The following is a 12,592-nucleotide window of genomic DNA, read 5'->3' as shown; positions in this document are numbered from 1 at the left end:
AGCGAAAGTATATATATATTGTAAATCTAGTATAAAGCTTTGGAAGTAAATAACTGATTGGTTATTTTAATATTTGTTATAATCTTTTTCTTTTGGTAAATATATATTTGTAGACTAAGTATGTTTCGCAGTTATAATTTTCTTTTTATACATGAGACTTATTTTTTAACATGAAATCTTAATATTGATAAAACTATTTAAATACTAATTTTACATACATGAGGCGCGAAAATTTTGGTCACTTCTTCGACATTTAAATATTTTCGAAAGATTTAAGAATTGCGTTAAACTGGATTTAAATTACTTAATAATTTAATAAGTGTTTATTTAATTAATTTACGAATAATAAGTTGTAAAAAATATAACATTATTTATGAACAAAATAACAAACTATAATCGTTTAAATTCGCATAAGGAAGGGAAATAAATCTACCAGTCGATGTTGAATCGTCTTTGTCGACCAAGTAATTAATATTTTTATGTGAAAGGTACAACATGAACTTAAGCTAATGTATGTAGAAAAGTAGCTGTGTGTTAATTAGTGTATTATGTATATTAATTTCATTTTTTTGCTATAATAATAACTAAAATTGATAAGCGACTATTGCAATCTCTCCAGCATGAAGATAGATATTCATCCATTAACAAACAATCCTACAGCAGCTTGGCGTGAACTGTCACAGCAGCAAAAAGTGATTAAAATAAATACCAAACTTCCAACAACTGAAGCAGCAAATGATAAAGTAAAAAGTTTAAATTACTTGTCATCATTTTTATTACAAACATCCGTTGAATCTAACCTATAATAGCCAATATACAAAACTCGTATGATATTATAATACTAAGGGTAAAAAAAACAATTTATTGTGGTATTTCATTATATTTTAGCTCCGTGTTGTTTGTATGAGTGATACTCATTCATTAACACCATTCATAAAATTCGATATACCCATGGGAGATGTGTTTATACATGCTGGAGATTTTACAAAATGTGGTAGTTTACAAGAAGTCATAGAATTTAATAATTGGATTGGTAATGTCAAATAAAAAAGCTCATTTTTTTAGCTTGATAGCATTAGTTAATAATAATCATTTTGTTGTAGGTAATTTGCCACATAAAAATAAAATCGTTATAGCTGGTAATCATGAACTTAGCTTTGATCCCACATTTACTCATCCCTTTTCTTTACAAACCAGTGGAAATCGTCAAAAACATACAGGGACCAGTATTCTTGACAATATACCTACATTAGGAATGTCTAAGGATACTCTTGCAGAAGCAATACAGACCGCGAACGTTAAAGAATATTTAACAAATTGCACTTATTTAGAAGATTCAGAAACTATAATACATGGAATAAAAATATATGGTACCCCATGGTAAGTATTTATTTCTGTATTATAAAGACATTTTATATATCATAGTTTCCTAATAAATTTTTCCTATACTTTAGGCAACCAGAATTTTGTAAGTGGGCATTTAATGTACCTCGTGGAGAAGCATGCCTTTCAAAATGGGAAATGATACCATCAGACACAGATATTCTTGTAACACACACACCTCCTGTAGGTCATGGAGATTTATGTTGTAGTGGCGTAAGAGCTGGATGTGTTGAGTTACTTTCTACAGTTCAAAATAGAGTTAAACCAAAGTATCATGTTTTTGGTCATATACATGAAGGTACAAAATAAAATTTTTTTTTATTCCAAATGAATTACATGCTTATAATTTTTAGGGTATGGCATCTCATCTGATGGGAAAATCATATATGTAAATGCATCAACGTGTGATTTAAATTATTTACCAAGTAATCCACCAGTAGTTTTTGATATAACATTACCACCTGAACATTGCAAATCATAAACAAAATTATAAAGTATAACGATAAATTTCGTTATGTTTCTTATGTACAAACGTATAAAAATTTCAATTTATTTATTCGTATATTTCTATAAATTTTTTGTATTACAATCTTATCTAAAAGAACAAAAATTACAAGGCAGATATAAAAAAATTATGATTTTAAGATAGTATCGTTCACTTGAAGATATTAAAAAATTGTTGAAAGTAATATTTAGCATACATTCTTTACAGATATAAAAATTTTATAATTATATCTTTATTTACACATAATGACATGTAAATAGAACAGTTTTGTACTTAGATAAAGTTTTAATTTATATTATTTTAAGAAGTTATCTCACAAATGTATGTCTAAACGAATTATAAAAACCTTGCGTACTATGTATTTTGAATATAGAAATTACACAATTTAATCATCATAAATTGTTGCACATAATACTATAAATTAAGTTACACATTAAATCAGATATTTCTATCATATTGAAGTGTATATAAAATCTTAGTCATATCAACAAAATATTTGGTATTGTAGTTAAGAAATATGTCATGAATAACTTCTTTACAATCGACTGTTACAATTTCAATTACAATATAACGAACAATATTTATTAGTTGTATTCCGTTCAATAGTGTATAATAATATCCGAGTATTATAATGCAACTTATATACCGTAGGTCAATATGTTATAATTAATAATAATAAACAAATTAACTTGATATTTAATTAGTGAAGTAAAAGCTTGTTTCAGTTAGATTTTATACATAACATAACTTTTGAAAAAATAAAATATTTCTAAATATTTAATCAATATATCCAAAATATTAATAGTAAATTAATAGTAAAATGATCATGTACATAATTTTTCTATTATAGTAATAAAGAATTAAAATTGCATTTTTTAAAGATATTTATTATAATATCCAATTCATCAACAGGTAGCATCTTTTACTGAATTAAGAAAAATTTGCATGTAAACATTGCTGTATTTATATTGATTTATATTTTTGTATCATATTGATACAAAGTCCAACTATAAAATCACTTTCCTCTATTAAATGAGACAATCATTTTTTGCGGTAATAGAAATATATTCATATAAATAGTGACTTGCTCGTTAATTTTTAAAAATTGTAGTAGTAAAAGATACTTGAAAATAATACAATGTCTTTTTGACATCATTTTTCTATTGTATACAACATAGTACACAGTGTATTAAAATATTATAATACATCATACTAGAGCTGTAAAAGTTAATTATTCTGATGTGCTTATCAGTTGATAAATTGTACATACATATTGCAAATTTTTACATGTCTGTAAAAAATGAGATATGCCTCTACGGCGTAATTAATTATATATATATATATATATATATATATATAAATATATATATATATATCTCGTATAAATGGCTACTTGCACTCGTTACGATACCCTTTGTTCTCATACAGTTTTACACAACTGTTAGGATCATTACTTCATTTCATATCGCAATAACAAATTATACAATTTAAGTTAAACAATATAATAACTATATGTCCTACATGGGAAAATGATGTATTCTGCGTATTAAGTGACAATCTAGCGAAAATTTAATTATTTTTAAGCAATTTTACTCTGTAACTTCTTTTTGTATATATTACTTATTAACTTTTTTTTTCGAATATGGACAATATAGTATGTTTTAGTTGTTTAATGTTTTACTTTTTACACATGTCTATCGAAAAAAAGATATGTATAGTTACCAAATTAAAAACGGGATATTGGTGCTTATCCCAAGTTGATTTTATAGGCAAATTAGTTTAAACTAAACTAAGAATAACAGTAAACAGATGTAAAAAGATTACATTCTCCTTACATAGTTTGAAAGAGTATATTATCAGGAAGATTTTCATCTAATACGGTACATTTGAAAACAGGTACGATACAGATTCACCGTTATGAGTCCGCCTTACAGCCTCAGCGAACATCATTGATACATCGATACACTAAAATATACAAATACAAGAATCAAGCATACAAATATATAAATATGTTAAATATATATTATAATTATTCATCTACCTGTATCTTTGGGCAATCCTGCATATGGCCATCTTGAGGAATGGTATTTGTTACTACCACAGCTTCAAAACATGCATTGTTAATTCTACTAATTGCTGGGCCACTGAAAATTCCATGTGTTAAAATGGCATATACTTTTGTTGCTCCAGCTTCTAAAAGCTTTTCTGCTGCATGACAAATAGTGCCACAAGTGTCGGCCATGTCGTCTACTAGAATAGCAACTCTGTCTTTTACATCTCCAACTAATACCATACTAGCAACTTCATTCGCCTTTTTCCTTTCTTTATGTATAAGAGCAAATTCAACATTTAGTCGATCAGCAATAGATGTTACCCTGTTGAAATTATTTTCCTTTAATATATTTGCTTTAGATTAATGCTAATTTTAAATTTTACCTTTTAGCACCACCAGCATCTGGAGAAACAATGATGCTGTTTCGCCATTCTATAATGTTTTCTTTAATCCATTTCAAAACAGCTGGTTCAGCAAATAAGTTGTCAACTGGAATGTCAAAAAATCCTTGTATTTGACTAGCGTGCAAATCCATTGTAATAATGTGATCAGCTCCTGCTACTGACAACATATTTGCTACTAACTTTGCTGAAATAGGCGCACGACTCTGAAAAAAGAAGATAAAATCTAATTTTAATCTTATGAAATTGTATGAATCTCTGAAGTCCATTTGCAACTGGAAATATCCTGCAATTTGAAAATATTGCCATTAAAATTTTCAAGACCTTTTAGAAAGCATTTTATAAGGTCAATAAATGAAGGAGTATATAATTCAAAATATATTTTTATAAAAGATATGTTATACAATAGAAAATTCTTTCTTTGGAGGGGACAAAATATGAATACAATGGCTATGTATTGAGATATTCGTTAAAAATATATTGTATGTGTGTACATACAGATAAAAACGAAAACAATATGTTGCAAATGCATCCCAGTTAGATTCAACAGGAAAATGTAAGTCAAGCAAAATTCAAACTTATAAATTACAATACAGAACACAGTGCATTCTGATACCGTAATTTTTCATGAAAACATTTAAGGACATTTGGGAAAATAAAATAAAGTTATAGAACTCTGCAGTTATGACCAAAATATATAATAAATATATTGGTGTACCATTGATATTATAATAACAGTGAAATTCTTTAAACAAACACAAATGCATTGTGTTCAGAAAGGTAATAGTGATAAAATTATCTTAATAAACTTATCTGTAATAAATATGTTTCAAAGAAGCTAATTGATGTTAATATTTAAAAAATAATATCTGTTTGCAAATCATTTTATTGGCATAACATTCTATTGCCTAAATAACACAATCACAATTTTATCTTGTCAAAGCACTATTTCATTAAGAAGATAGGCATTTCATGATTAGTAGTATACTTGGACAACAACATATTTAGCAACATAATAATTAGTACCCATATAACATACAAGTGTGTATCCCATTATGTGTATATAGATTATTAAAAATGTATGTAGAATGCTATTATATTAATATTTTGCCCTCTCATACAGGTATCAATATGCTATGACCAAATAGTTCATTCATTCATTCATTCATGGGGATACCATTGTGCTATATAGCAATATATATGAGTTTTGTTAGTCCTACAAAGAAAATTTTGTAAAAAACTAAGAATGATATAACAACTCAAATTGTTCATCGAGTTATAATTACAAACGTTACACTCGACAAACGTTACAATCTTATTGTTCTTATACTCACTGTAGAGAGGTCGGGCACAAAATCCTGAAAATACCCAACTATTCAGAAATTTATGTAAAAGTAAAATGAATTTTTGACAAGAATTATTTTAATAATAATATTTCTTCCTCATTACAATCTATTGTATTTGGAGATTACTTATCAAAGATTACATTTTGATAACAATAATAATTGTGTTATTTTAATTAAATCTTCATTAAACCAATATGCCTCCATTGTGCTTATTTCTTTATAAAATGTTGTGGCGACTTGTTATTAACATCTTAAAAAGGATACCAGTAAATTTATTAAAATAAATTGCATTCAGTAGACAATGATGGTAAATATTATAGTATGAATGCACGGAAGGCCCCCCTCGATGAATTGCGATATTAATTTTGCAATATTCATGTGGGTTATCTAACTTCTGATAACCTTCTGATAATTACTAAATACACAGCTTCAGTTACAATATATTTGTTGTTTACAGCTTTGTTAATTACTTATTGCAAAATTATATGAAATTTTGTTTCATTAATATGTGCCACTTTGTAAAATGTAATGTTACAATATATATAAATATATTTAATATAATATATATATATATATTAAAATACTTGTATTTCTGAGAAATTAATTCATGCAAGAAGAATATGAGAGTTAAGTATTTGCATTAAACAATGCATATATCATTATTCCCTAGTATTTCATATCTTCAAGCAACCCCATAAAATGTATAAGATGAATGATTAATACTTTTTAACATTATATGTAATCCTTGATTTGTTGCATGCATACTATGTTATATATTTATATATGGAAAGAAATGTGCTAAACAGTGGACATACATATAGTTCCAGTGCATTGTTTCTTTAAATATGAAATTTTGCATGTATGTTTACATGCAATGAATATCTAAATAAAATATTTAAAGTGTTTAGATAATATATCTGAAACTTTAAATCATTCCCTTGTAGAATATGTCAAAATTAAATATTAGTATTAATTCATGTTAGTTATGATTTTGTAGAAATAAGTATAATATAGTAAATAATGTAATCCTGCTAAACAAGACTACTATTTGGTATGACTCAATGATGTAAGCCAAAATATTATAAATATGTATATTTTGTATGATGATGAAAACTCATGTTTTGCGTTCCAAAAGTGATATTACTCCACTGGCCTGTTGCAAAGCTATTAAAAGTGAATAGAGCAAAAAAAGACCGCTACAAGTTACCCTGAATTTCCACTCGTTTGACTTCATGATAATTTGTTTCTTAGAATTTCTGTTGTCACGTCCATCACCACCCTGTGAAGATATCATATAAAAAAAATTAACTTTTTCTTTAGCAAGCCATATTTTCCTTATTATGGGGATCAAACTTTTCAGTACTCATAACTACAGAAGATATAAAATAGACAATTTTGATTAAAACCACAACTTATTAGATAAATTATTTGAAATATGTATATAATGTTATTATTATGTCAGAAGTGTTTAAGAGAAATAAGCACATAATAAATAATTATTTGAATAAAAATATATATACATGGTTAAATTAGGAATGTAACTATTATATCATTTTATAAAAATTATAAGCATAGCATTTTTCTCCCTACAGGAGTATTCACTTTATTTGCATGTGTAAAGCAATGTAATCATATTAATTGATAACATAAATCAACAAGATGACTATTATGTACCTAGAGTACCAGATTCACTAAAACATAGTTCCTAGAAGTTATTTTGTTATATAAGTGTTTTATATTTACACCTTTTTTATATGATTCATTTAAGGTAATAATTAATTGATTTTACTAATTTCTTTACATATAAATATGCATTAATATGCAAATAGGTACTTATAGATAAATCTACTGTTGGATAGTCAATAACGGCAAGACAAACAAGTATCACAGTACAGTGTAAATTAAATTTACCATCATACATTATACATCATATGTAATCTAAACAAACAAAATGTTTTGGTATAAGATTTCCACAAATATGTTTGTAAAATATAAACAGTGCATACATTTATCTTATAAGATACACCACATAATAGTAATAAAATTATAAGGCAATATAAGTAATTTAATTGAATTAAACTTTATTGATTATTTCAAAGTATTATCAGTTTTTTGTATTTTACTAAATTTCTATGCATAATACTATAATAGGTAAAAAAATAAAACACATTATCTTATCAATGTGTCCTACCTTATCCTTCTTATCTTGTCTTGCATACGGGAAACAAGGAATTACAGCAGTTACTCGAGATGCAGAAGCAATTTTACATGCATTGATCATAATCAATAATTCCATCAAGTTGTCATTTACTTCTCCACTTCCACTTTGTACAATGTATACATCTTCTCCACGAACAGATTCTCCTATTTCCACGCTAATAAGAGCATGAACAAAACAAATATAATTAATATCATAATAGCGAAACATATTATATATAAACACATATAAATATAAATTTGTGCTATATATTAGCCGACTTACATACAAATTTAGAGATATTGTTGTTTACTTTTTATTCTTAATATACCAACAAATCAGAGTTATAATTGTTCTCTAACATATGCAAGCAGAAAAGTAAAATCTATATAGTTTACTTATTTTAGTCTACATACTTGATTTCTTTTATTCTTAAAATTATTCCAATTAAAAAATTATATACTTTATGATAAAAATCAAATATGTATAAGTACTAACATAGCAAAAAAATGTATTTATCATATGTTTACACACAAGTTAAAATACTCTATAGAATTATGTACTGTATTATGTATGTAGAAGTATACATTAATGTCAGAAATCATTAGAATGTGTATTAATAATTGTACTAGTTGACCTTCAAGTTAAACATCGCGGCTCGGTAGTATACTAGAAAACCGGCCTTGCGCGACAGGGTTGTTTGTACTCTGGTAGGGTTGATGAATTAACGGGTACATATATGGAAATGGCAATACAAGGGTGATAAAAATATTCTGCGCTTTATGGAACGATATACCAGGAAGGAGGAATTTCAATAAGATTTGAAATGACACGTGGTCGGAACTTGAGTTTAATCTAATGACAATAACGTGGTTGTAGCGGTGAATGCAACCATTACCATGTTTCGAGGTTACTAAATTTCTTCGTGACAACTTTTCCAATGTCAATACCGAGTCTGTCAACGATACGTTGAGCCAAATCTGGATGCGATGTGCCACTGAAGACTTTAATGTTTGGCATTCTGCTCTGTAAAAGTCGCCCGCGAGAATTTTCTAAGTTTGCGCGTAACAAACTCTTAGCACGCACTGGCTGGGACACAGGCATCACTAAAACAGAAACCACAAAGAGACTATCCAATCAGAGAACGCTCTTAAAACCGGATGTGATGTTTAATATTATACTCCGCCCATCGAGTGTTGGACATAACCGCGCAAATGCATTTCTTATCGTATATTTTTTTCCGTTAAAAAAATAATAGACTAAGAAATATCAACAAGATTATGTTACTGCTTGATGAAAATTATGACATTTTTATAAATGTTATTCATGACGTATGTTATTATTGCAGTAATTTAACCGTACGTTTAAGGGGCATGATAATAACTAATTTTATAATGTAATAATACTTAAAATTACACATTTTACAAATCATTTAAAGATTTCAACTATATTTTTTGCTTAGTTTTATATCATGTGTAATTCGAAGTAAGTGAAGAATTAGTTTAGTTTGTTGGTAAATTTTAATTTATCTTATATACTAATTTATAATCTCGATAATTAAAATTGTTATTTTTTTACAGCATATTTCTTTTGGTGTAAATATAAAAACATGTGAGACACTTTTTTATGTTTTTATAGAAGATAAAAATAAGTTACAAATAATTAAATTATTATTAAAATTTACATTTTTCCATAATTTATAAATTGGCGCCATACCGAGCAACGACGTGAACGTAGACAAAATTCAAAAGGGTGAACACGAGCGAGTGACAGTCAACTTTTCTCATCAATGTGGCGCCGGCAGTGATTAAATGATAAATTGGATGTATCCGTGAGCGGAGATTTTAGTATAGAACACGAGTTAGAACGTTCGTTTTTCTAAGTAGAGAGAGAGAGAGTAAACCCAAATACTAATACCTTAAAGGTTTTGTGCACGTTGACGCATTCAGCGAACTTCGTTAATCTATTCGAATGACGATGACAGTGTACTGACTGTCTCACCGATTCGGAAGCTATGGCGAACATCGCGGCATTGAGAATCCAACGCGAATTTAAAGAGGTTATAAGAAGCGAGGAGGTGAGTGAATAATAGCTTCCTATAATTTTAAAAAGTATCGTTTGTTTTTTACTCCAGATATAATTATTAGAATTGCTAAACAACATCGTACAGTTATGTTATACTATCCCAAAGAAATTTCATGTGTGGCGTGACAAAAATGTGCCGCAATTCATTGGTTGATAAAATCACCGCGAACAAAGCGTAGGCACCTGTTGTATGGTATTCTTGAGTGTCATCAGCATTTAAACTCATCGAAATTTACCAATAAAACGTTACTGTTTTGTTGCGTTCAAAAATATTTCTACCATATATTTTTGCTCGAGAAAAAAAAAATTATGAATAAATTTTCTATACTTTTTAGATATTTTAATGAACTAATGTGTAACTCCAATTATGCAAAATAATGCATATTTTCTGTGTTTAAATATAAGATTAATGATTGACACATGCTTTCATCTATGAAATCTTTTGTTTAAATACGTACCATTTCCCTTAAATTTCTGTGAGCACTGACATATTCGTTTGCGCTTGTGTTGTTCTGAGAGATCCATTCTATGTGCCCAAGAATATTTGTTTTCATTTATCACTTCTACATGTTTATAGAGGGGCAGATTACACCAGAATGTCTCAATCTTTATGTTGTAACAATATGGTAAATTATCACTATAAAATATTACATCAATTCAGTATCAGATGATAATGTCAATAGGTCATTTGGTTATATCTTGCACACAGTTTTTGAAGAATTATTTTACATGTGTCACTGCAATACCATCTTCTGTAGAATATTGTTATTTGATAAAAACTAATATGTTTTGTAATTTGTATAAAAAGTTACATAACTGATTAAGTATTAATATACATTAGACAATTGCAGTATAATAACCCATAATTATGCTTTCATGTTATTGACTTTTGTGTTTTTATTATTCATTTGTTTATAGATCTAAAAAATGTAAGATTAATTTTGTTTCATGCAAATTGTAGCCATATTCACTCATGTAAGTATGTATCTTGTAGAAAAGGTTTAATGGTAATGTAAACTGATAATGAAAATATCAGTGCTTTTTAGTAATCTGTTTAAATTTTGTTATAGGTTGCAAAATGTGCAATCAAAGTCGAATTGGTAAATGATAGTTTTACTGAACTAAAAGGTGAGATAGCGGGCCCGCCAGATACACCATATGAGGGAGGTAATTTTGTGCTCGAGATTAAAGTTCCCGAGACATATCCCTTCAATCCTCCTAAAGTAAGCACTTTGTAAGTCAATATGATTAATATATGTTAAAGTAATAATTTTGTATTATTTAATGTTAAGACAGGCTAATATAACCTAAAACATGACAAAGCATTTTCTAAGTTCTTTGTTTTATCATATATTTCAATTTTATATTTAAAGTTTCTTTTCTACAAATACTCTGCAATCATAAGTAAAAAAATTGATTTATATATATTTCTTGGGATTTAGTTATTATATTTCAGTAAGCATATAATTTTTTTATAGGTACGATTCATAACAAAAATATGGCACCCTAATATATCTTCCGTAACAGGTGCTATATGTTTAGATATATTGAAAGACCAGTGGTATGTAATTCTGTTAAATAAGATAAAAAAACAATGATTTTAATATTGCTTGAAATATATTTTATATTTCTTATACTGATTTTTAGGGCTGCTGCTATGACTTTACGTACAGTACTGCTATCATTACAAGCTTTATTATCTGCAGCAGAACCAGATGATCCACAAGATGCAGTAGTGGCTAGGCAATATAAAGAGCATCCAGAAATGTTTCGTCAAACTGCCAAACATTGGACATATGTATATGCAGGTGGTAAGTGCATATTGTAGAGAATTAATTGTAACATGTAATTGCAATTTTTCTGTAAACACTAAAATTATTTACAGGACCAGCAAAGATGCCTGATTTAGATGATAAAATAAGGCGACTAACAGATATGGGTATTGAGGAACATAATGCAAGAGTTGCTTTATCTTCATACAATTGGGATTTGGAACGTGCCACTGAGCAGCTCTTCAGTTAGTGATAACTGTATAGTTAATCTGTCATATAAAAGCACTGCTCATTTTGTCATTACAAAACTTCTGTAACACCATGCCCAATTACTGATACCATAGCAGTTTCATAATCAAATTCAGCACCTGTAACGACAATATTTCAATGGCAAAAAAATTCACAGGAAATTCATTTCAATAACCTTAAACAATACTCATTTATTTAACGTGTAAAATAGGCATGAAGAAACAGTAATTAATAAAATCTATTAAGTCCAACTTAATAGCACACTTAAAAAAAACTGTATGAAAAGTATGTCATTCTTCATCTTACGTTTATTAAAAGTTTAAAAATGTTATTTAAGCCATAATGCATTTATCATTTTTTTCTTTTTAACAAAAACATAGTTTTATATGTTAAACATTTATTAAATCTCTTTGTACAAATTACTGTATATTTCTAAATTTCTTATTGGGCGTTTCTCTTTATGTCATTGTATTTGGTGATATATTTTTTCTTTTCAGTGAAAAAATGTTTGCATGAAATAGTACTTAGTAAACTTTTCGTTTTGTTTTTATAAATCAATATCTACTCTGTATGCTTTATTACATTAAAATGAAAACCACGA

General features: G+C 27.6%; 3 protein-coding genes across 8 annotated transcripts; 2 read left to right on the top strand and 1 right to left on the bottom strand.

The window, feature by feature from the left end:
- Positions 1 to 360: 360 nt before the first annotated feature.
- On the top strand, positions 361 to 1,915 carry LOC117204520 (metallophosphoesterase domain-containing protein 1). Of its 2 annotated transcripts, none has more exons than XM_033442010.1 (6): positions 361 to 488; positions 620 to 743; positions 889 to 1,033; positions 1,104 to 1,380; positions 1,455 to 1,681; positions 1,737 to 1,915. In XM_033442010.1, exons 2-6 carry the CDS (start codon positions 621 to 623, stop codon positions 1,862 to 1,864), a joined length of 900 nt encoding a protein of 299 aa, XP_033297901.1. In that variant the 5' UTR covers positions 361 to 488; position 620; the 3' UTR covers positions 1,865 to 1,915. The 2 variants fall into 2 exon arrangements, with proteins under 2 accessions (XP_033297901.1, XP_033297902.1); XM_033442011.1 differs by having other exon boundaries at positions 397 to 511.
- Positions 1,916 to 3,029: 1,114 nt separating this feature from the next.
- On the bottom strand, positions 3,030 to 10,608 carry LOC117204519 (ribose-phosphate pyrophosphokinase 1). 4 transcript variants are annotated; one of them, XM_033442005.1, is made up of 8 exons: positions 10,429 to 10,608; positions 8,784 to 8,991; positions 7,880 to 8,063; positions 6,896 to 6,967; positions 5,677 to 5,700; positions 4,325 to 4,548; positions 3,930 to 4,263; positions 3,030 to 3,853 (listed from the first exon to the last, which is right to left on the bottom strand). In XM_033442005.1, exons 1-8 carry the CDS (start codon positions 10,493 to 10,495, stop codon positions 3,761 to 3,763), a joined length of 1,206 nt encoding a protein of 401 aa, XP_033297896.1. In that variant the 5' UTR covers positions 10,496 to 10,608; the 3' UTR covers positions 3,030 to 3,760. The 4 variants fall into 4 exon arrangements, with proteins under 4 accessions (XP_033297896.1, XP_033297898.1, XP_033297899.1 ...); XM_033442007.1 differs by lacking the exon at positions 5,677 to 5,700 and having other exon boundaries at positions 10,429 to 10,607; XM_033442008.1 differs by lacking the exon at positions 6,896 to 6,967 and having other exon boundaries at positions 10,429 to 10,606.
- LOC117204521 (ubiquitin-conjugating enzyme E2-22 kDa) lies at positions 9,622 to 12,331 on the top strand. 2 transcript variants are annotated; one of them, XM_033442012.1, is made up of 5 exons: positions 9,622 to 9,962; positions 11,041 to 11,193; positions 11,449 to 11,531; positions 11,618 to 11,781; positions 11,856 to 12,331. In XM_033442012.1, exons 1-5 carry the CDS (start codon positions 9,900 to 9,902, stop codon positions 11,990 to 11,992), a joined length of 600 nt encoding a protein of 199 aa, XP_033297903.1. In that variant the 5' UTR covers positions 9,622 to 9,899; the 3' UTR covers positions 11,993 to 12,331. The 2 variants fall into 2 exon arrangements, with proteins under 2 accessions (XP_033297903.1, XP_033297904.1); XM_033442013.1 differs by lacking the exon at positions 9,622 to 9,962 and adding an exon at positions 10,904 to 10,945.
- The last annotated feature ends 261 nt before the right edge of the window (positions 12,332 to 12,592 follow it).

This window comes from Bombus bifarius, unplaced genomic scaffold (genome assembly GCF_011952205.1).
Source record: "Bombus bifarius isolate JDL3187 unplaced genomic scaffold, Bbif_JDL3187 scf7180000007978, whole genome shotgun sequence".
In the NCBI taxonomy this organism is placed as follows: Eukaryota; Metazoa; Arthropoda; class Insecta; order Hymenoptera; family Apidae; genus Bombus; species Bombus bifarius.
Note: the sequence above shows the minus strand (reverse complement) of the source record. Positions and strands in the feature narration are given on the sequence as shown.

Coding starts and splice junctions, on each gene's coding strand:
- LOC117204520 (XM_033442010.1), top strand. CDS start 621: ATGAAGATAGATATTCATCCATTAACAAACAATCCTACAGCAGCTTGG. Junction 1,381..1,454: donor AAAATATATGGTACCCCATG/GTAAGTATTTAT, acceptor CCTATACTTTAG/GCAACCAGAATTTTGTAAGT. Junction 1,682..1,736: donor TTTTGGTCATATACATGAAG/GTACAAAATAAA, acceptor TATAATTTTTAG/GGTATGGCATCTCATCTGAT.
- LOC117204521 (XM_033442012.1), top strand. CDS start 9,900: ATGGCGAACATCGCGGCATTGAGAATCCAACGCGAATTTAAAGAGGTT. Junction 11,194..11,448: donor ATCCCTTCAATCCTCCTAAA/GTAAGCACTTTG, acceptor ATTTTTTTATAG/GTACGATTCATAACAAAAAT. Junction 11,782..11,855: donor GACATATGTATATGCAGGTG/GTAAGTGCATAT, acceptor AATTATTTACAG/GACCAGCAAAGATGCCTGAT.
- LOC117204519 (XM_033442005.1), bottom strand. CDS start 10,495: ATGGATCTCTCAGAACAACACAAGCGCAAACGAATATGTCAGTGCTCA. Junction 8,064..8,783: donor TTTAGTAACCTCGAAACATG/GTAATGGTTGCA, acceptor TGCTCTTATTAG/CGTGGAAATAGGAGAATCTG. Junction 3,854..3,929: donor AGGATTGCCCAAAGATACAG/GTAGATGAATAA, acceptor TGTATATTTTAG/TGTATCGATGTATCAATGAT.